Source organism: Notamacropus eugenii, chromosome X (assembly GCF_028372415.1).
Source record: "Notamacropus eugenii isolate mMacEug1 chromosome X, mMacEug1.pri_v2, whole genome shotgun sequence".
NCBI lineage: Eukaryota > Metazoa > Chordata > Mammalia > Diprotodontia > Macropodidae > Notamacropus > Notamacropus eugenii.
The window spans coordinates 86,021,181-86,042,801 of record NC_092879.1 but is presented as its reverse complement, the minus strand read 5'-3'; the positions used below and the strand labels follow the sequence as shown (position 1 = coordinate 86,042,801).

The window sequence follows — 21,621 nt, the reverse complement described above, 5'->3', positions numbered from 1 at the left end:
AAAGAACAAAAATCTGTTGGCCAGAAATGTTCTTTAATAGAAAAAAAAAGTTGCTTTTTTTAAGGGTGGACTCCAGGCAAAATGATTTGAGATTTTGCTTTAACATCTATTGTCCCTCAGATTGTATTTAGACATGATGATTTCATGAAAAAGATTAAGCATCAAATTGTTTTTACCGAGATAGTAAAGATCAATAGATCTCAACTTAGCAAAATTACCTTAAAACTCAAAAATATGTTTTGCCTTTAATTCATACCAATGAGCTAACTGATGTGATGTGAATATATTCAAGCATTTAGCAACTCCATAAGATGATACTTCCACCAGACTTTGAATCGATACCTCTGAGAATAGTTATCTACACCTTCTATCATGTGCTTCCGCAGAGATTGTAAATGGCAGGTGATTATACCTGAGGGCATTAGTGGCTTACTAATATTAACTGGGATTCTTTAATAACAGAAAAGAAAGGAAGTCAAAAAACTACTTAATCCCATTAGTATCAAGGTCTAATTTTAATAAGACCCGACAGCATTAATAGAGGTCCTTTCAAAAGAGGAATGAGCTTTCTGTTCACATTTTTTTTTTCACTACAGAAGGTGGACTCTGATACTCCAGACTTTTACTTTTACTACTAAAATAGTCCCCAGTACACTCATTTCATTGTACTCTCTTGTGATCCCAACACAGCTAAGGAAAAAGCTTATCTATTTGAAATATGAGGGAGTCTTATGAGGAATTACAGTTCCTAAATCTGGTTGGAGAGCATAACTGCCACTTAAAGCTCCCTTTTCCTTCAGACAACACCACCAGCAAACAAAAACAAGTGTGAAACAGAGTTCATCTACTCCAAACCCCTCATTTTGTAAAAGGGGAAAAATGAGATCAATAGACTAAAACTGTCTTGAGCCTTTTAGAGGCAAATTAATATTTTTACAAAGACAATGGTGCTAAATCATTTATTGGTTACATCTATCACCTTCTCTTCACTTTCTCTACCTCCACCCTTTTTCCTGACCTTATGGACTCTCACCTATGAAAGCCTTCTAAGTGGTCTCTCTGCCTCTTGCTTCTTCACTTCATTCAAACATAATCCTGTATTGATTTTTATTGGAATTATAATTTGTAAACTGAGGTCCTTAAATACTCTGATGGCTCTGTGACCTCATCATTGGGCGAATCTCCTCCACTAACACAGACTACAGCCCATACATGAATTATTCTATGTGACTTTTGCCCATGTCCTCTTACAAATTTCCTTAGGGAGATGGGCAAGCAATGTGCTGATACTCTTTTAAGGTATCATAGCTCCAAGAACCTGAAACGACTCCAGAGGCCATCTTCTCCAATGCTCACATTTTAAAGATGAAGAAGCAATGGAATGAATGAACTGGCATCTGTTTTTCTTCCTCATTCTGACTCCTTTCCCAACCATACATTTCTTTGAAGAGCTCTCATATGCTACTTCATGTGTCCAATTTGTCACTGACTGTACGGATATGCTGTAATCTATTTGTTAATCCAAGAGCTGCACTAGGAAGTAGTTCTGTAGGAGAAGAAAAGTGGGCTTATGGCTCCTTCAGTAATAGATATAGAAAAATTCCTTCCTTTGGCTCAGACAGTATCGTATATTGCCTTTGTCTCCATTTTTCTACTATGATTATTGAATTCCGCAACTCAGTCAATTTGAATCCAAATTGTTTACTGTGTTAGATGATTATTTCATAACTTGGACTTTATAACCTCAGATTTGATTACAAATCCAGCTTCATCACCCATAAGCTGATCCTCATGACTCCAACTCCAATTTGGTTTCAGGAAAAGCTGTACAATTTTCATTCTGTGTGAAACTACCCCCGGGTCTTCTTCTATTAAAAAGAGAAATTAGGGGCCAGGTCAAGGTGACTCAGAAAGCTCCCTGGTTCCTAAAGCATTACAATGGGGAAAGGGAAGGGTGAAGCATAGGAAACTCTCCTGAGAAAAGTGTGCATAGCATGCCACTCTTCAGCAGACACTGTCAGTCAAGGGAACAGTGTCATGTCTGTCTCAAGGGAACCCATCAGTGCACTCTGCCACTGGGTTAGTGTGTGAATTTAGCTTCTAATATATGGGAAGAGCAATAGAAATCTAAAGCAAAAAATGAAGACATATGTAACAGGATCAGACAAACGAAATTCTCCCCCCGCCCCAGATTCTGACATGGAGAGGAGGTCCCTGTGGTGTATACGCCCTGAGTTATGTTGGGTGCTTGAGAAACATTTCTATTTGTGAAAGTGTTGGCTGCCCTGTCAGGAAGACATATAATATGAAAGGAAGCTTCATATGTAACAAGTAATCAAATTAATAAAATGAAAGTGAAAGAGACACTGTGACTTCCTGCTCCAGGCTAGCATCTCTCTCAGAGTCAAGAGTATTCAATGACTTGAACAATTTGTCTTGTTCTTTAAATGCCACAATGAAGTGTAATAATGCTATGAATCCCTCACACAGTTGCACTAAGTTAAAGGATAAAATTATGATAATGATTCTAGGGAATTCCTATCACAGCACCACTTTCCTTAGCACGAAGACGTCAAGGTTAGATCAACTCGTGGGGGGAGCAAACAGCTGACTGAATCCAAGGAACAAGAGGAGGTCAACAAGTAACTTCACTTGACCTATGGGAACTGTTTCCTGTAGGGGTTGACTGAATTTGCTGAAAAGGTGAAATTCGCCATCAGCTAGGGCAGGTGGAAGCATATGGCTGTTCAATTTGCTTTGCTTTTTCATCCAACAGGCCCCTCCCTCCAAAGTGACTACCACAATTGATCTATACTTAGTGATCTAGAAAGAGATTAGACACCTGATCTTTTCTTTGCAGATCCTCTAAAAATGATTTTATAGTTTAATTCAGTTCATCCACATATACTTTGATCTTAGAACGGAATCAAATCCCATGATTCAACTATCCACCAATTAACAAGCACTTAACAGATACCTACTATGTGCCAAGTGACTGTGCTAGGCACTGAAGAAACCAAGAAAAATAAAAACAATCCTTGTCCTTGAGAATAGCACATTGTTTCAGGGGAGAAAACCTATGCACTTAAGTATATGTGAAAGAAATACAAGGTCATTTCATTGGAGGGGAATGGTAGACTAGCAGCTAAGGAGAACAGGAAGGTGTGAGACAAGAGGTGGTGCTTGGATTGAGACATGAAAGAAAACTAGGAATTCTGAGACAGATGGAAAATGGAATGTTTTCCAAGTGTGAAAGATAACCTTTAGAGAGTCATGGAGATGTGAGATGGAGTGTTGTGAGATGGAACAACAAGGCCAGTTTGACCGGACTAAAGAGAGTGTGAAGGGTAGTAAATATTCCACTTCAATAAAGCTGGAAATTAAACCAGAATCCACCTTGTGAAGAGAGTTAAAATGCCAAACAAGAATTTGTATTTGATTCTAGAAGTAATGAGGAGTCACTGGAGTTTAGTGTACGGCAAAGGGACATATTTGGACCTAAGCTTTAGAAATATCAGTTTGGGAGCTGTGAGAGAGGAGAGACATTAGTGCTATATTCCAAGAGCAATCATTCACTGTGATGCATAAAGACAATTCCCAATGTGCACAGCAGAAAAGTTCTCTCTCCCTGAGTAGATTTCTTACATAAGAATCACATGAATCCAGTTTCCCACGACCCCTGTCTTCTTTCAAAGTACATTCATTCAGAAGCTAAATAGGTGACAATATCCTTACTGCTCCCCTCCCCCACTCCATTATTAGTGCTTTCCGTCTTGAAATGACTTTTGAACAAATTATGGGCCAGAAATGCAATGAAATACTACTGTTATAAGAAATGATAAAAGGGGACTGTTTCAGAGAAACCTGGGAAGACTTCTCTGACGTGTTGCAGAGTGAAGTGAGCAGAACTGGGAGCACAAATATTAATTATCAACCACTGGATGCTAGGATTACCAAGACAAAAATCGAGTTCCTACTCTCAAGGTGCTTACAAAATAATAAGCGTGCTACAAGATGCCACAGATGAATATGAAAGTCTGTATAGAGCAATATCAAGTAGGGTCATTTGTAACTGAATTTCTGAATATACCAACATGGAGTTTCCCTAATCAATAAAAGTGTAATGAATTTCTTACTTATTTGTAGACTCAAAAATTTGTGATTCCATCAGTACGGATACTCTTTCTACCAACTCAGATCCCAATCCCCGAAGATGGTAGACCATCTTCGAGAGTTTCTGTGGCTGAAAAAGTAATCCTCCTAAAACCAATTTGATAAGGGATTTCTCCTAACTAACCTTTGGTGGTCCTCAGATGACACACGTATAATCTGTCACAAGGCTAGGAATGAAAGCATTTTCAACTTGGTGATACCTACCCAAATTCGGTTCTACTGACAGTCTCCACAGACACAGGGTCAACTTCACAGTATAAGTAGGTAGCAGAGTAGGACTTTAGTGCTATATTTATTAATAGATATACTTTTTCCCCTAGAATTTCTTTACTACTCTACTATTTTACTACTTTACCACTCTACTACAACTCTTTCTACTCCTTTGTCTCCCATTAAACATTTTTAAAACTTCCATATTCTCTTCTAGTCCTTGATTAGCAAGTACTATTCTGCTGTCCCTATCTTTTCTCAAAAAATAGAACAAGATAATATTAATTTCATTTTGGTCCCTTTTTTGCAGAAGTGACTGGTGATCCCTTAAAAGAAATGACTATAGAAGGTCTACTTACTTTCAACTTGTAAAAGTTTAGAAAGATCACAGATGAATCCTAAGCAATTGCTTCTCTCTCCCACTTCCCCTAATACATGACTTTCATGGCAGTACGCTTTTGCAAGTCAAAAGTACACTCAATTAACACCTGCCCTGCCATGTCCCTCTGCATGTCCAAGACCAGGCTTTGTGTCACATTCTCATTATTTTTAACGAGCAGTAAGGACTCATTGTCAAGGCCATACAGGTGCACCTTTGCACTAGGTACATCACACATCCCAAAAGCAGAATAAACTTCAGAACAATTCTACTTCTAAAGCTCCCTTAAAGATGGCAGGGCAACCTGTCCCTTTGTCATTTGCTGACATTCTTTCAAAGTCAGCCAAATGACAACACATTTTTAACAAAGCTAAAATTAGGTCAATATTTTATTCCCATTAAATTGTTGGCATGGATCAGAATCAGTTAATCTTCAAGCCAACTTGGAGATTTTGTAGAAGAGTTGCCCCGGGGGAAAACTGACAAAATTCCTCCTTCACTAGGGCACAACCAAGAATACATTTTTTAAGGGAGAAGAGGGCTGAAGTGTCAGTCTCATGTTTATATTTGACCTGCTCTCAATTTTAGTTTAACTCACTGAAATTTCCAATTCTTCCAATGACATTAAAAAAAAAATCTCAGAACAGAAAGCTCCCACTTTTAGTGTTTAAAATTGATCTAAATACAGAAATCTGAAAGAGGAAGACATTACTAGTGGGGGGAAGAGGAAAGGCTAGTCTCCTGCAGAAGGTAGTATTTGAACTTAGCTTTGAAGAAAACCAAAGATGGGACAAGAAGGAGAGTACAGTAGGAGGAGCAGAGCATTTTAGGAATGGTGGTTAGCCAGTGCAAAGGCAAAGAGAGGGAGATGAGCTAAATGCTGTATTCTAGAAACTACAAGTAAGTCATTGAGCAGAGGGGTAACTTGATTAGATCTCCACTTTAGAAAAAAGTATTGGAAAGGATAGAGACTTGAAACAAGGAGACCAGCTAGAAGGTTGTTGCGGTAGTCCTGAAATGGAGCTGAAGACCTTAATTAGGGGTTGTGGCTATTTGAGTGGAAAGAAGAGGACATGTTGTTATGGTAGGAATGAGAAGAGTTGGCAACAGATTGGATATGTGGGTTAAGTGAAAGTGAGGAGTTCAGAATGACACTGAGGTGGTGGGCCTGAGTGACTGGCAGGATGTTAGTGCACAGGAGGAGGTAGGGGTTAGGAGGAAAGATAATAAGCATATGTTTCATGAACATTTCAGTAGCAGCCCACTAATATGAGAAACCTGGTTATTTCCCTATAATAACATTTCTTCAAGGAAGTATAAAGAGCACTAGATTTGGAATGAGAAGACCCAACTTCAAATGATCACTCTGACTTGTTCTATGTGCAGGGCACATAACCTTGGGCAGGTTATTTCACTGCTCTGAGACTCAATTCTCTCAAAGTAAAATGAATGGACTGCATTAGATGTCCTCTAAGCTTCCTTCCAACCCTAAATTTATGGTCCCATAGTTGAAATTTCTGATAGATTTGAATGCTGGATAAATTACCTCTGAGTAATATTTTGTAAAATACAAGTCGTAATGACCTCTCTTAAAAGTCAGCTATAGGATTTTCAAATGACAAGCTAATTGTAAATAAACTTTTCATAAAAGTCTTTAAATATATTCTTGAAAGAGTTATTTTTATGTGTTTAATTCAATTCCACCAAGGGACATATATGCTACATATGCATATGCAGAGAAATCACCAATAAACAAAAGGAATAAAATTAAAATATTGTGTTGGCCCTTGTCTTTTGGGTGGTCCTACTAGCCACCATGTTTAGCCTTCATTACTTGACTAATATGAACACAAATGCCAATTTACACAGGAATATACATATATATGCATAAATACACAAACATATACACACATGTATATATATGAGTGTATGTGTGTACATGCAAAATTAAGTTTCATAAAACCCTATGTGGTTGATAAAATTTTTTGATGAGTTTTCTCAACCAAGCCCAATTTAGTTTAATCAATCAGGTTAAGCTCTACAAAATTTGGAGATGATATTCATTTTTTTTCCAATATACTCTAAGTTTGACAAGAGCACTCACTATCCTAACAAAACAAGAAGTTTTAGAGAACAAATACTTTGAAACCCACCTTAAGCAGATGATACTGTTGAATTCCGTTAGTTCCGACATCAGGATCAACAGCTGAAGGTACCGGAAATCGGGAATTGATAGCAGTGTTCTCAGGAATAGAAATGTTGATGACCGTCGCAGGAAAGAGTGGGGCATTATCATTGATATCTTCGATCAGGAAGCGGATCTTCATCAATTTAAAGATTTCATCTGGCAAAACAGCTACTTCAACTTCATAAAAACAGTGAGTCTCAGCAAAGGCACCAGAGCATAATTGTTCACGATCTATGCGTACACCGGTGGTATAGATCTCACCAGTTGTCTCCTCCACCCTCAGCAAAGGCAGATCCCCACTCTTATACACTAACTTAAACTGCAGGGGAGTGGAGAACTTTTTCTCTGGTGAGAACGTCAGATTGAAATCTTCCACCAGATCACCCACCAGGACATTTTCTGGTAGCTCCTCCCGTATAGTGTAATTCCTTTCCTGTGCATCAGACTGAAATATGAGACAAGCCAGCAGGAAAAAGCAAGTTCCAGAAAGGAAATGCATCTCGGCAATGGATTTTTATGATCCTCAGAAAAACCCGAAAAATAACTGACAAAGAGAGAAAGAAGATAAGAGTAGTAAAACATCATTAAGTGTACAGGCTAACTGAATGAGAAAAATATAAAACTGTAGAAAGGAAATAGTTCTGAATCCAAGTGAATTGAAGATTGTTTCAACTCACATTAATGCAATGCCACCAGTCTGTAGAAACATTATGACAGTGATGGCTAATTATTGGTTACCAAAGGCTTTACATACATTCTCACATTTAACAGTGAGAAATGTTAAAAGATTACATTTGTTCTTGATCTAATGTTGGGTTTTTATATTAGGGCTGAAGATGTCAATAGAAGTTCAGGGGAGCCTTTTTATTATAAATTCCTATGGAAATGTATACAAAACCAGACAATCTTCAGATTCTAAATACACATTTCAGGATCTTTGGGCAAGAGGCATATTTTAGTATAAGGAAAAAAAGGCATAGGAGATATATATGGGTAATGATCAACAATGTTCAATCATTTCAGCCATATATTTTGACTATTAATGTACCAGTCCTATATTAGTGATCTAAGTATTTCATTTGGGTGTTGCTATTTTTCTCAAAATGTCTAGTTATTGATGACAGGAAGACATGATCTCAGCAGAAATAAATCATTTAAGTATAAATATCCTAAGGCAGTTTCTGACTTTTATCCAAGAATATTATAGTAGTACCTACAGTTGTGAGAAGTGCCATAGAATTATTAGTATCTCTTCTGAGAAAAGACACTGCAATGACATTTACCTCCCAGGGAGTACAATTTGACCTATTGATCGATGTATGTGGAAGTACTTTGTAAACTGGAAAGGATAAACATCTCTAAAAGATGGTTAGTATTGTCCCTCCCACTCAATTTTGTTCCTCCATAGGCAAGTTAAGAATGAGCAGAGAGAATGTCCAAATGTTCAATATCAGTCCATTCTCTCTGTCACTATTTTAAGTAACTAATTCCTTCCAAGACAAACTAAAACAAAACATAATGTAACACTAACTAAAAATAATTCTTCCATTTAGTATCTAGTAAACAGAAAAACAGACCGTTCTAAAAACCATCATCTCTACTCCCTTTCTATTTACCAAAAAAAAAAAAAAAAAAAGATACGGTATATTCCTTTTAAATACTATTTGGTATCTATAATGAAGTTTTAAGAGTTCCAAATCACAAAATCTGATTTAAACTCTTAATGATATTTTAGCACACAGATGTTTGTACACTTAGTGATGTTTCAGCACTCTTTTTTTCTTTCTTTGTCAGTTATGTTTTGGGTTTTTTTCTTTTTTTTGGAGTACCGTAATATCCATGGCAGAGAAGGATTTGCTTCCCAGAACTTGCATGTTCACTCTCTTGCTGGCTTGGGTCGTAGCTCAGTCCGGTGTATAAACGATAAATTACAGCATATGAGAACAGCCACCAAAAGAAGTCCTGAAAGATAATCTGGAGGAGATTCCGACCTGACGCCCTCATCAAGAGAATCGAGCTCTCAACTCCCTGGCAGGTTAAGATGATGTCCAAGAGTAGGGACCTGCTGCCTGCGAGGGTGGAGAAGACAACCGATGAAACATACACCACCGGTGTACGCACTGAACGTGAAGGATTATGCTCAAATTAAACACAACATAAATGCTTACCAAAATGCCACCAAAATGCGAAGCAATTGTCAAGTAGTAATAAGGTTGATTTTCATAAAACTTACACATGAAAATTGCTCTTATATGATATTCACTGCATATATCCTATTTACCTACCCCATGCACAGATATTGGTCCAAGGAAGTATAGCGTTGGCCAAAATAAGAAATGAGCTGGATCATGGGCTTTAAAAAATCAAGGTATTTTAAAAGTTACTTTTAGTGCAATGAAATTTTTTTAATTTGGGGTGTTTTATTTGAATGAAAATTAACTAAATACATTTCACTTTTAAAGCTCACTGTTCCTTGAATTAAAAAAAAAACTACATTTGTGTTTACTATTTTTTAATTTAACAGAAATGCCTTTAAAACTACCTATATTTTTTAACATTGTAAATTAAGGTGATTTATGCATGTGATGGCGTCTTATTTAAAGGTTTGTTTGCAAATGGATCAGTTTTTACATATGGGCCTTGATATTTACATTAAAGTACTGTAGACTGTTTTTGGTCACATATATGTGAATGAAGGACAACTCCAGGAAAACATGGGACAATAAGGCATTAAATTTGGAGTTAGAGACCTGAGTTTGAATGCCAGGAATGCCATTTACTACCTGTGTTAACCTTGACAGTTACATAACCTTTCTGGATCTCAGTTTTCTCATCTGTAAAATAAGGAGGCTGAATGAGATGAATTCTAGTTTTAAATTTGTGGTTTGAAATAAGTTAGAGGGGACTAACTCTCAGTGATCATTGACCTAAAGTTGAAAGGGATCTCAGAGGCCCTGGAAGCAAACTCTCTCATTTTACAGGTGAGGAAAGTAAGGCACAAGGAGGTAAAATGACTTGCCCAAGGTCACAAAGGTTAAAAAGAAATCAGAGATTTAAAGGATCTTAAAGTCCTCAACTAGCTCAGCCTTCAGGTAGGTAAATGACTAAAATGGCATCTTGGTTTAGACCAAATTTAATTACATATGCTACAAATGAGGCGATACAGACTCAAAACAGGCCATCACATGTTATGGTCGGGTCTCTATAAACATGCTCAATTTGGGACATTTGTGTTATAAATTTATTATACTAATTGAAAGGTGCCTTGGCCACCAGAATTTCCCTCTCAGTGTTAAATGTCGTATCATAAGACTAGTCTAATAATGGGAATTAAATATCTTTAAAAGCGTTTCTGCTAAAACATCAGTGATGTGAAAGTGGGAGATTTACTTATGAAATCTTTTTAAGGGGGTAGGGGGAAGAGGGACAGAGAAAAGGGAGAAGAAAGGAAGAGTGGGGAGAGGTGAGGTGCAGAGAGGAGAAATGAGAGGGGGAGGGAAGAAGAGGTGAAGGCAAAGAAGCAGAGAAAGAGGAGGGAGAGGAAGGAAAGAAAATGGGAGGCAGAATGAGGGAGTGAAAAGGAGAGAAATGGAGATAGAAGAAGAAAGAGGCAGGAAGGGGAAAGAGAATGAGGGAGGGAAGAAGGAAAGGAGGAAAATAAGTCAGGTAGTGAAATTAACATCTTTCCTTCAATGGAAGAGAGAGAGAAAAAAGGGGGAAAGAGGAAAAGAAAAAAGGAAGAGGAAAACAAAGACAGGAAGAGAAAAGAGAAGGGGAGGGAGAGGTAGAGAGAAAGTAGGAGAGAAAAAGAGGGAAAGGAAAGGAGAGGAAAAGAGAGGGATGGAGGTAGAAGAAATGAAGATGGAGGAGGAGAGGGAGAGGAAGGAGGAAAAGAAAGAATGAGAGAGGAAGAGAAAGAAGTTGGACAGGGGAAAATAAATGTCTATCTTCCAACGTATTTCTTTAACTGTAGTACGTTCTGTTCTAGACTGCCACCATAAGACATCTGAGCCAAATATGGCTACAGAAAAAATCTAAAAGGTTGCAATATGAGGAGTAAAGTTTTTGAACTGCATTCTGCATCCTTGATTGCCACTAAGAACAAAATAAACTCATAAAGCATAACCTTCCAAACAGTATTAACAATTTTTGTATTGGTGTTATGATCTTCTCTAGTCTCCTTTCAATTCCTCAAAACTTGCAAATACTTTCTCATTTTTCCTCATCAGCTCTCCTTTTGAAAATCATATCAAATCACATTTTCTCAATTGAAGATTTTTCCCAGTCTCCTCTTAGCTCTCAAATATTGAGCTGCATCTAGGATTACACCAATGTGGGCATTCCCTTCACAACTCATTCATCCTTGCCTTTCCAGTCCTTGCTTTCCCATAAGTTCCGGAGGAGGATTCACCTAACATAAGAAGGGAGAAGAGGGACTTCCTCCTTTTGTTTTTGATCTCTCCACCATAAAACAGTTAACCATGTTCTTCTACTAAAACTCCAATGGTTCCCTAATCTTCTGTGCGACTTTTAAAGTCCTCTATAAGAGGATCCTGACCTACCTCTCCAGTCTTGTTCTACATATCTATTCCTTGTTCCCACAGCAGGCCAGCCAGCCTGGCTTTCTTACTGTTTATCTTGCATACCACCTCATTTCCCACAATCATGCCTTTGCACTGGTTGTCCCTGTATGGATGGCCTCCTCACCTCCAACACTTAGAAGCCCTCAATTATTTCAAAACTCAGCTCAATAACTCTTTTGCATAATCTTATATATGTGCATGTGTCCCCTTATAGAATGTAAGGTCCTTGAGAAGAGAGACATTGATCATTTTTGTATTTCTTGTACCTAGATACCAGCATATTTTGGGCAATTTAAAATGTTTGCTGATTAATTGATGGATAGGTATTTGCTGTAGAAAAATAATGCAAAATTTTCATTGAACTACATCACATTCTACCAGATGGTAGGTTATAATTATATAAGGGTTAATGTAGCTATCAGGCACTTAGTAGTCAAAACAATCTGCTAGCAGGGTGGTCATTTAAAAAGCCATTATGGAAAGGTATTAATGCATGTAAGCATCTAATTAAGGAAGTGCCTATTTATTGGTGATCAATAACATTAGAAATGTCTTTGCAGTCTTTATAATGACAGGATTTATTATGATAAGACCTAAATATCTTTACAAAGATGTTACTATGGCCCACTTTGGGCAGATAATGAATTATCCTAATGATATGTTGCATTGAAAATAGGAACATCTTATTTTTTTAGTTATGTATATGCATACATATGGGATCATAATAGTTGAAAATTTTATAGCATGTAAATTTTTTTGCTTACAGTAAGTCAAAAGAGAGTTTTCTACTAAGGGAATAAGATGGTTTAAGTCATTGCTAGAAACGGGAGCTTAAATAGGTAACCTTTCTCATCCTACAATACCACAATTTATTAACTCTCTTTTTTAAAGGCTGCTCCCATATGCCACTCAGCATTGATGAACCAGGACTAGGAATGTTAAATATTCCTTGTGAAATGGGTAACCAATCCTAATGGAGAGGAGACTGCAGTACCCTAGTAAACAACACACCCAACTATTGTCTGTGGCTTAGTATTTTTAGCATTATTTATGTGCTGTTGAGCACTGGGATTATATAATAGAGATACTAACTTGAGTTTTTCTCTCTTGTGAATTACTGGCCTTACACTCCTTTATTAAAGTGAGGATAAAAATACCTCATGGACACTTACTATACCATTCACATGCACATATATTTTCTATATATTTTTCTATTCACTGTGCATCTAAGAAAATCTATGCATGCCACCTTATAGATACTATACAAAACTTGCAAAATCAGATATGCAAGCAATTGCCAGCATTCACCCTTACGTATTATTCATTATTACAACTGGCAGAAAACCATGGTCTATCTTAAACAATACTGCATGCATGTCGTAATATCTACTCCCTAGAGAGAAAATTATGAATAGAGAATGAAACCTAATTTAAGATGTTGTCTCCTCGGCCCAGTTCAGGCTAAATCAGCTACATCATCCTCAATCTTAGAAGTATTTCTAGATGCCTGCATCAAATGCAATTCCTCTTTAAAAACTTGCCACATCAGTCCTACCATGGTCCTAAAGTGGGTTACAATTGGACCACCTTCAAGTACTGAGTAAATGATTGTCCATACATTCCAAGGCTCATGAATCTAGAGAAGAAAGGAACCTCAGGGGCTATCTGGTCCAATTAAGTCATTTCATAGATAAGAAAACTGAGATTTATGGAGTTTAAGTGACTTGTCCAAGGTTACTTGGGCTATAAATAGTAGAGCCAGGATACAAACCAAGGTCCTCCAACTACAAATCTTGCATTCTTTCCATTGCTTCACCTCCTGTGCCTTAGATTCCCAAATACAGATAAGGTGGCTTCACTGAATTTTCCAGTCTTGCCTACTATTTTATCATTTCTCCCCAATTTCTGGAGCTGCCTATGTAATTTGTTTAATATTGCCTTAGTTAATTAAAATAAAACAGGGATGGGGGAGGGATTTGTTCATTTATAGTTGCTTGGTCAATACTGCTACAGTTAAAAAGAGAATCCTCCCTTCTTGGAGAGAGTGCTGGATTTAAGAGAATAATTATAATTGGAGGGTCCCATCACCCTGTACATCAATGATCCATTCTTTCTACTTTAACTTCTTTATAAAATAGCAAAAAAAAAAGCAAAAAATGGCCACTGATTCCAGGAGACTAGTTTTAAGGAAAAAAAGGGGGAATGAAGGTGGAAGGGATTAAAAGAAAGGTCCTTCCATCAAGTTTTATTTTTCTTGAGTGTTGATTACAACTGTTATAGTCTATTTTTCATGAGTTTCCAAAATGTTTTGCATTTGAAGGAAACAATTTTAAGCTTTATTTTGTGAAGAAGTGAGCAAATTTTGTTTTTCTAATAAGCCCCATTCAAATTTCTGATAGCCTCCACTTTGGAAAATGAAGGAATTTTGAAAGAAAAATAAGAGGAAATTAAAATTGTGGCTTGGAGTCACTCCAGGATAAAAATCTCAAATTAGAAGAAATGACAGTCCATTAGATATTAGGTGTCCAAAGTATTTCTGAGGACCTTCAGATGTCTATTAGCACTACTTTATAGGAATTAGGTCATTTCCACCTGAAGTGAAGAAAATTCACATATTGAAATTGAACAAAAGTTCTCAAGTGCCTAGTTGTCATATTTTGTAAATTTACACCAGGGGCTCCAACTTTCCATTATTAATGCACTTATTACAAATAGAGGGCTTTTTTTCTGAGGATACTATGAGAAATCTGGAGAAAGACTAGATTCATAAGTATAGAAAAGGGCCCTTGTTGATGAAGAAGGAATGTGCCATCAAAACTTAAAATATTTCCCACAGACTATGACTAGCATTTACTGTAGGAAACTAACCACATGCTGCATTAATTCTCTTTATAAATTGGCAACCCTAGAAAATGAAGACCTGAAACCTCTAGCAAAATAATTGCCTCACATTAGGAAAAGGCAGTTTTTTCTTGGTGGATAGGGATGGAGGAAACATCCCTCTTATCACTTGAGTATTTTTTTTCTGTAGGCTTTAGTTATGACCTACAGAACTGAGGCAACTACTACTCTGTGTTTTGAATTCGTGAAAATGTCAGGGGAAAGACCACTTTGTCAGTGTACCAAAGACTGTGTTGGTGTAGTTTTGATGGAATTTAGCACCAAATTTTATAAGGTTTAGCAAGATCGAAACACTGGGTTGCTAAATAAATATCTTGCTTCTGTATTCACTAGTTTTAAAATACTTTAGTGGAAACCAGCTCAAATCTTTATAGTTGTTCTGTTGATGGGAGTTGGGATTATGAGAATGCATTGGGCTAATGCAAAATACATTAGCTTTAATAGAAGCTCTTCTGACCCCAACTGTCACCAAGGGATTGACCCAAATAGGTGATTTGGAATTTTACTTCATTTGTTAAGATAAAACAGATGCTATCATTTGTAATAAATCTGACAATATTCATTTTTCATTTAGACAAAACTGGGGGGAATGAGTATGCCTTTTGGAGAGACCAGAGGGAATTAAAGGAAAAAGGAAAATATTCTTTAGCAAATTAGTCGCCCATTTTAGTCGGGAGCTACAAAAATTTCTTTGTGCTACTTTTGACATCTTAGGTATGTTGTTTTTTTTTGTTTAATTAAATTTAAAGATCTTAAAATCTATTTTTATGTGGTTATGATTAGACTCAAGCTTATAAAAAGAATAAAGCAAAGGCACTTTGAAAGAAGAGAGACAGAAATGCTTAATTTTTGTAATGTTCATGTCATCCTAGACTAAAAACTTGTTCAGTTGCAAGGTATCATTTCTGCCTGTAGATACAGAATAGACAGTTTTATGATAACTGTGCTGCCAAGTGATACATGAGTCAAGATGAACTACTTCTTTATCATTTGTGGCTCCAACCTCTCTTCTTCTCATAGGCACAAACTCAGGGCAATTTAGTTCCTTTGTGAACTTCATCTGTAGCCCATGCTGCACATTTCCTTGGCAAATGCATATCTCTACACTGGTGGGATTTTTTTTCATTTTATTTTATTTTATTTGGGATTTTTTAAAACTAAAGATATTGAAAAGGAAAAAGAAACTTCAAAGAAAGTATCCACTAACTGTGAGTTCTTAGGGACCACAACACTGAAGATGAATTCATTTTGGGGTTTTCTGTCTTAAACTTCCTTCAGATATAAAAATCAAATCCTGTAAAGCTGTGCTGATTGGTCCAATCTATGGCATGATATTTGTATATTTCTCCTTTCTACTTCTATCTGTAAATGGTGTATTTATGAAAGTGGGATCCCAACCAGTCAATGTTTAGCTTCATTGAATTGGTATTCTACAGTTTAAAAGCAATTAGATACTAGAAAAGTGCATGTATGGGGGGGAGGAGATTGGGAAGATGCAATTTTAGTTGGAAAAAGGTAAAGATTTGTTTGAACCCTATGACCTACCACTGTTTTCGAGCGAATAAAATAAATATGTCTCACAACTCAAGTGGTTTTTGAAATAAAATTTCTGTCAAGAATATGTGAAATATGTCATCTCATTCCTATAATGAAAATGACATAAAAATCAACTTCTGAATGCAGAAGTGATCATTTTTAAAGGCAAAAAAAGATAATTAAATCTGGTATAACTGACAATTACAACATTACACCTTGAAAATTTTGCACTAATTATAACTGCTACCTTTCAACAAGAACTATTAAAGTGAGTCAAATTTGACATAACAACAGCTTCTCTACCTCTTTCCCTTGAAGAAGGAAAAAAAACTCAAAACAAATCTTTTCAGCAAAACATTGGCAAAAATGTTATGTATCCAGCAGGCACTCTAATTTATGGACCACTACTATTTGTCTTTCACAACTAGGGGAGAAAAGTTTTTGTTATTTCTTAAAACTCTCTTCCATGGTGCAGTGGAAAGAACATTTGTTTGAGAATCAAAAGGACCTGGTTCTGCTACTTTGTGACTATGAAGCCTTGGACAAATCACTTCACCTCTTTCATCATTTCTAACAGTAGGAGTTGGACTAGAAGATTTCTGAGGTCCCTCCTAGCTGGAAACGTATGGACTCAATGATCCCATGATTTTGTAGAACCTCACATTAAACTAGCTCCATCAGCCCCTTCTTCCTGACATTTCTCAAGCCTCAGCCCACCAAGCTCCTAGTACTCTAACCAAGTAAAATCAGTTTCCTACACTCAACATGGCAATTTCTTTGCTATGTTTCACTTTACCCTTTCCTTACCTAGAAAACCAGAGCTAATAGACAGAATAGAATTTTCCCATTCTTGCTTGCACTGTAGAAAACAGTCATTTAGAACAAGAAGATAGAACAATCACACTAACAATGTGTTCATCACTTTGGAATTACCTTTCATAGTTTATAAGATACTTCCACATACATAATTGTATTTTGATCAAAAAACCATACTGGGCTTCTTATGTGGTAAATGTCACTAAATGGCTCTTCTCAAATTATCTAATGGTTTTAGTAAAATAAAAATAGTTCACAATTTTGTAGATGTCATGAAAATATTCTTGACTAAAATTCAGGAGCTATATTTAATTGATTGATACTTCTGAGATCATGTTTGCTATCTTTAAATGCCTAATATGAAGTTTTGTTTAAGATATGCTGATTCTATGATTCCTCCTGTGTTCCTAGGCAGATAACTAGAGACATTTCAAAAAATATTCAGAAATATTTAAATGAAATATCCTGTCATTAACACAGAAGTGTTATAATATTTGAGAGCTAACTTGTTTTGTGACTACACATGCATATATCAAGCTTTATTCTTATTTGAGTTATTTTAAAGTCTGTGCTTTATCTGTAAAAATAAGCAGCTACATGTGCAGGATTTTAAACATCCGTTATGGGTGTTTTCTATGCATTTCAATAGGATTTCTATTCATTTCCTCAACTACTCATGAACCTAGTCATACATGAAATATTGTATTTCCATGTTCATAGTGGCTATCTTGCTGTTTTATTCATGTCTTTGAATACAAAGAGCAGCATCTTTTCAAGAAAACTTGTTCTGTGTTCAATGATTTTCATAGAATGTGGCAGTATTGAAGCTGAAAAGGTTGAAACGATTTTTAAATCGCTTTAAATCCAGAACTATTTCCTTTCTCTTTATGTTTCAAGGCATCTAGTTGGCCTGCACGGCCGGCAATGATGTTTTAATAATCTCGTCTTTTTTTTCTCTTGGGCAATTATCTTTATTCCATGAGATGAGTTTGCTTCCGGGTACTTCATTTTCACCACTGTAATTGGTTATGATGTATTTCGGTGTGGGACATTTACCATCTCTTCCCCTCTATCTATCCCATGGACAGATGGCTCTCCGTACACCTGACATAATATCCCTTTGAGAGCTTTTTCACCTGTCTTTTCTTTACTGTCATTATTGCCTTCTGTAAGAACAATGCCCCTGGCCGTACAGCAGTGTTCCAAGGTTTGAGAAGCTGGTAATATTAGTCCAACATTCAATTAATTCACCATTCTAATCAAGATTTGAGATAAAACACATACCTTATAGTTGGATCACTTGAATGAAGGCACTTAGAATCACCCTAATTGCAGAAAAGGAATCTAGGAGGGGGAGGGGGGAAACACCTCCGGGGCTGAAATTGCAAACCTAAAGTGATAGCAGAAATCACATTGAGATGACATTGGGATACTCCACTATGGACTCAATGGCCATTTGCTCCTTAGGGAGTAGAAAAAGAAAAGGAGGCTAGGAAAGAGAGCCACTTGAAGTGGACATAGACAATAGGCCACTGTAGAACTGTACGCAAAGTACAATTCTTATAGAAAACTCATCTTTAAAAAGACAAAATTTAGGACCCTTGTGTTTTCTCCTCATAGTTCTGTTCCTTCTGGAGGGCGGAGGGTGGGTGAGAATGAGTAGAAAGAGGAAGGGAAAGAGAAAAAACACCTTTGCCTCCAGTAAACTGTCATCATTTGTGATGTTTATGAAGCACTGAGAGTGATGTTTTCTGGTATCTAAAGGGCTGATAAGCATAAGACAGCTTATCACTGGACCTCTCAGTCTTTGGCATATACATTCCCAACTGCTATGACATGGTCTTATCCATCTGCTAAAAACAGCTTAAAGGAAAAATTCCAAACAAAGCTTGGGTGAACCATTCTGAGGAAAAGGTTAAGTGCTCATCAAGGGTCATGTGTTAAAATTTTACACTAATAAACTACCTAGAAAAACATTATAGGGTGGATACAAAAATACAACTTACTGCCCCGAAGAAAGATACAGTTAGTTGATTCTTAGTACCGCCAAGTATGGCAACGACGTCGAATGGTTGCTGAGTCTTCTTCATATGTACAATTGATCTCAGCCTTGGTCAGTGGAGCTCTGGGAGCCCTAAGAAGGGAATTTGTAAAAATAAAGCAGCATATATCAGAGGTACAATAGAGATTGAGTCTAATCACGAGACAACATCAGTTTCCCTTACAACTTATCTAAGGTATTGGACTACACATACTTGTCAGTGTCTTCATGGAACTACATGGTTTGAGGACAGGGAGAGTAAAGGGGCATTGCTATAAGATCAGCGGAACTTTTTCTTACTCACCAAAAGACATTCCTGAGGTAGGACAAAGATTTTGAGTCAAATCCTAAGGAATCAAATCCTAACTCACTGAGCAAATAACTCATTATTAAAAACCAGTCATTCTATGGTATGATCTTCCAACTGGCTATAATGGGGAACAAAACAAGGAAAGGATAATACTTTTCACAAAACTTCAGCTTTGACCAGACAGACATAAGAATTATAATGAATGGTCAGCAACACACACACACACACACACACACACACACACACACACACACACACACACACACACCACAAAGAAATGGAATCGTAGTATAGGTGGAATTTGTTTGAGAGTTACCTGTAGACTCTCTGTCAATGAAAAAAGCTTTTAAACTTTGTCAGTCTTTAAAGGCACATTTACACTATTAAATACAGAGCTGCTTTCTTACAATATATACATTGGGGCTGGAATTGAAGCAGCTTGCATATTTACATTTCATTTTGTGGTCTGCATAATTTTGACTCAATATGATATAGACTTATGATAAATAAATTAACTATTTCTTGGATTGAAAGGAGAGCAAGATCTAATAGAGTTGAAGTTCCAGTCCCTTTGGGGATGGCATAGGGCAGGGAACTGATTAATAGCTAGAAAATCTCTTTTCTTGACATAAGAATCCTCTACCTTTTGACATTTAAAAAAACCCTATTAAACCTCTGTCTTCTCACAAGTTGTTGAATTCAATAGTATAACTGAACAAACATTTTCAAATATTTGTTTCTAGGTGCTGCGTGTGTGGAAAAGTGGGTAGACACAAAGATATGGAATGACAAAGTGGTGGGGTTATCTTTGGGGGAAGAGGAGAAATGACAAACACATGAATAAATATAATGAAAAGCAAAATATAAGAGCCACCAGAAAGCGAAAAAATGCTAAAAGGATTCAAAGGAAAATCATCTTGTTCGTGAAGGGAACAGCAGGAGATTTACAGAAGATCTGACAGTTAAGATGATTCATGAAGGATGGATATGATGTTGACAAATAGGTAACATTCAAGATGAATGGAATGGCATTAGCAAAAGCATACAGAATGCAAAGGATAGGGAGTGTTGAGGAAAAAGAAAAGTCCAGTTTGGGTGGAACATGGAGTATATGTGGGACAAGAGTTAAGGTAGGAAAGGAAAGGCCTAAGCAGATTGTGAGAGGTTAAGTAAAGAATGGGAGATAAAGGCAAAGGTGATGAATAGCCATTACTCTTCGGCGAAGTCATAGGAGAGCAGAACTAGAAGGGACTTTCGAGAAAAGGAGGTATTTTGAATGAGTAAAAAGAACTATGGGTAAGATTTTAAAAAAAAGAATGTGGGAGATTTTACAGACAGGAGGGTAAGGCAGTTGTGGGGAGGAGAGGGGAGATGGGGGAAGGAGAGGGGAGGGGAGAGGAGGGGAAGGGAGAGAGAGAGAAGGATGGAGAGGGACAAAGATAGAGAAGGGGCAAGTGGGAGAGACAGAGACAGAGATGGGGAAGGAAGAAAGAGGAAGGGAGAGAGGAAGAGAGAGGGGGAAGACAGGTAGGAGAGAGAGAGGGATGGAGGGAGAGAGAAAGAAACAGAAAGTGGGACAGACAGACGTGAGAGAAGAGAAATTTGAGCAGAGCAAGAGAGACAGAGAAGTGGGGAAGGGGGAGACAGAGAAAAATAGAGACAGAGAAGTGGAGCGGGAGAGAGACAGAAACAGAGAGGGAGACCAGGAGGGAGAAAGGGAGGGAGGAAGAGAGAGAAAGAGAGAAGAGAGGGAAGGAGACAGAGACAGAGAAAGGGGGAGGGGAGAGAGAGGAAGAGGAAAGGAGGAAGAGGGGAAAAGGAAGAGAGATGAGAAGGGAGAGAGAGATACAGAAAGGCAGAGACAGACAGACAAGAGAAGGAAAGAGACAGAGAAGGATGGAGAGGAGGGAGGAGACAGACAGAGAGGAGAGAGATAGAGAGAGGGAGAGAGACAGAGAAAAGAGATGATTGATAGAGCAAGCTTCAGTCGAGTTGTGAGAAGGGACAGAATTAAGAATATGGATGGGGTGGTTGGTTAGTCGTTGGAAAGGAGGGACATTCTTAGGGACAAACAAGAAGGAAAAGGGAAGAAAAACGAAGACCTAGGGTAATTTGGAGGTAAAGAGGAGGGAAGCTGAGAGGCTGTCTGACATCCCCTCTCTCTCCATGTGCTCAAGGAAAGAGTGAAGTCATTTGCTAGGCAGGAGGGAACTGGGAGTGGAGTCCAGGGCCTGAGGAGAGGAGAAAAGGTTGACTTAGAGCTGAGGCTTGGAGGATATCTGATATAAATGCCTCTGATTTTTATCAGATCCATTACTGCCAAATTAATTACAATTCGACAAATCTTTCATAAATGCCTATTCTGCACAAAGCACTGGAGATACTAGACACAGGTTGCAGAAAGAGAGCCTTCATTTTCTCCTTGCCTTCAGCCTGGGGACAAATACAGTCGGGGCAGGCTGCTGCTTGACTGATTCTAGGCTT

The 21,621-nt window shown here is 37.4% G+C and overlaps 1 protein-coding gene across 6 annotated transcripts in view; it reads right to left on the bottom strand.

Moving 5' to 3' along the window:
- Positions 1-21,621, bottom strand: part of LOC140516163 (protocadherin-11 X-linked-like) — a 561,944-nt gene that overhangs the window by 506,221 nt on the left and 34,102 nt on the right. For 5 of the 6 annotated variants that reach the window (XM_072627134.1, XM_072627139.1, XM_072627137.1 and 2 more), the window contains exon 2: positions 6,916-18,920. In XM_072627134.1, coding sequence (XP_072483235.1) covers positions 6,916-7,449 — 534 coding nt within the window. In that variant the 5' untranslated portion in view covers positions 7,450-18,920. The remainder of the gene's footprint in view (positions 1-6,915; positions 18,921-21,621) is intronic. The other variant, XM_072627135.1, reaches the window with a different exon arrangement.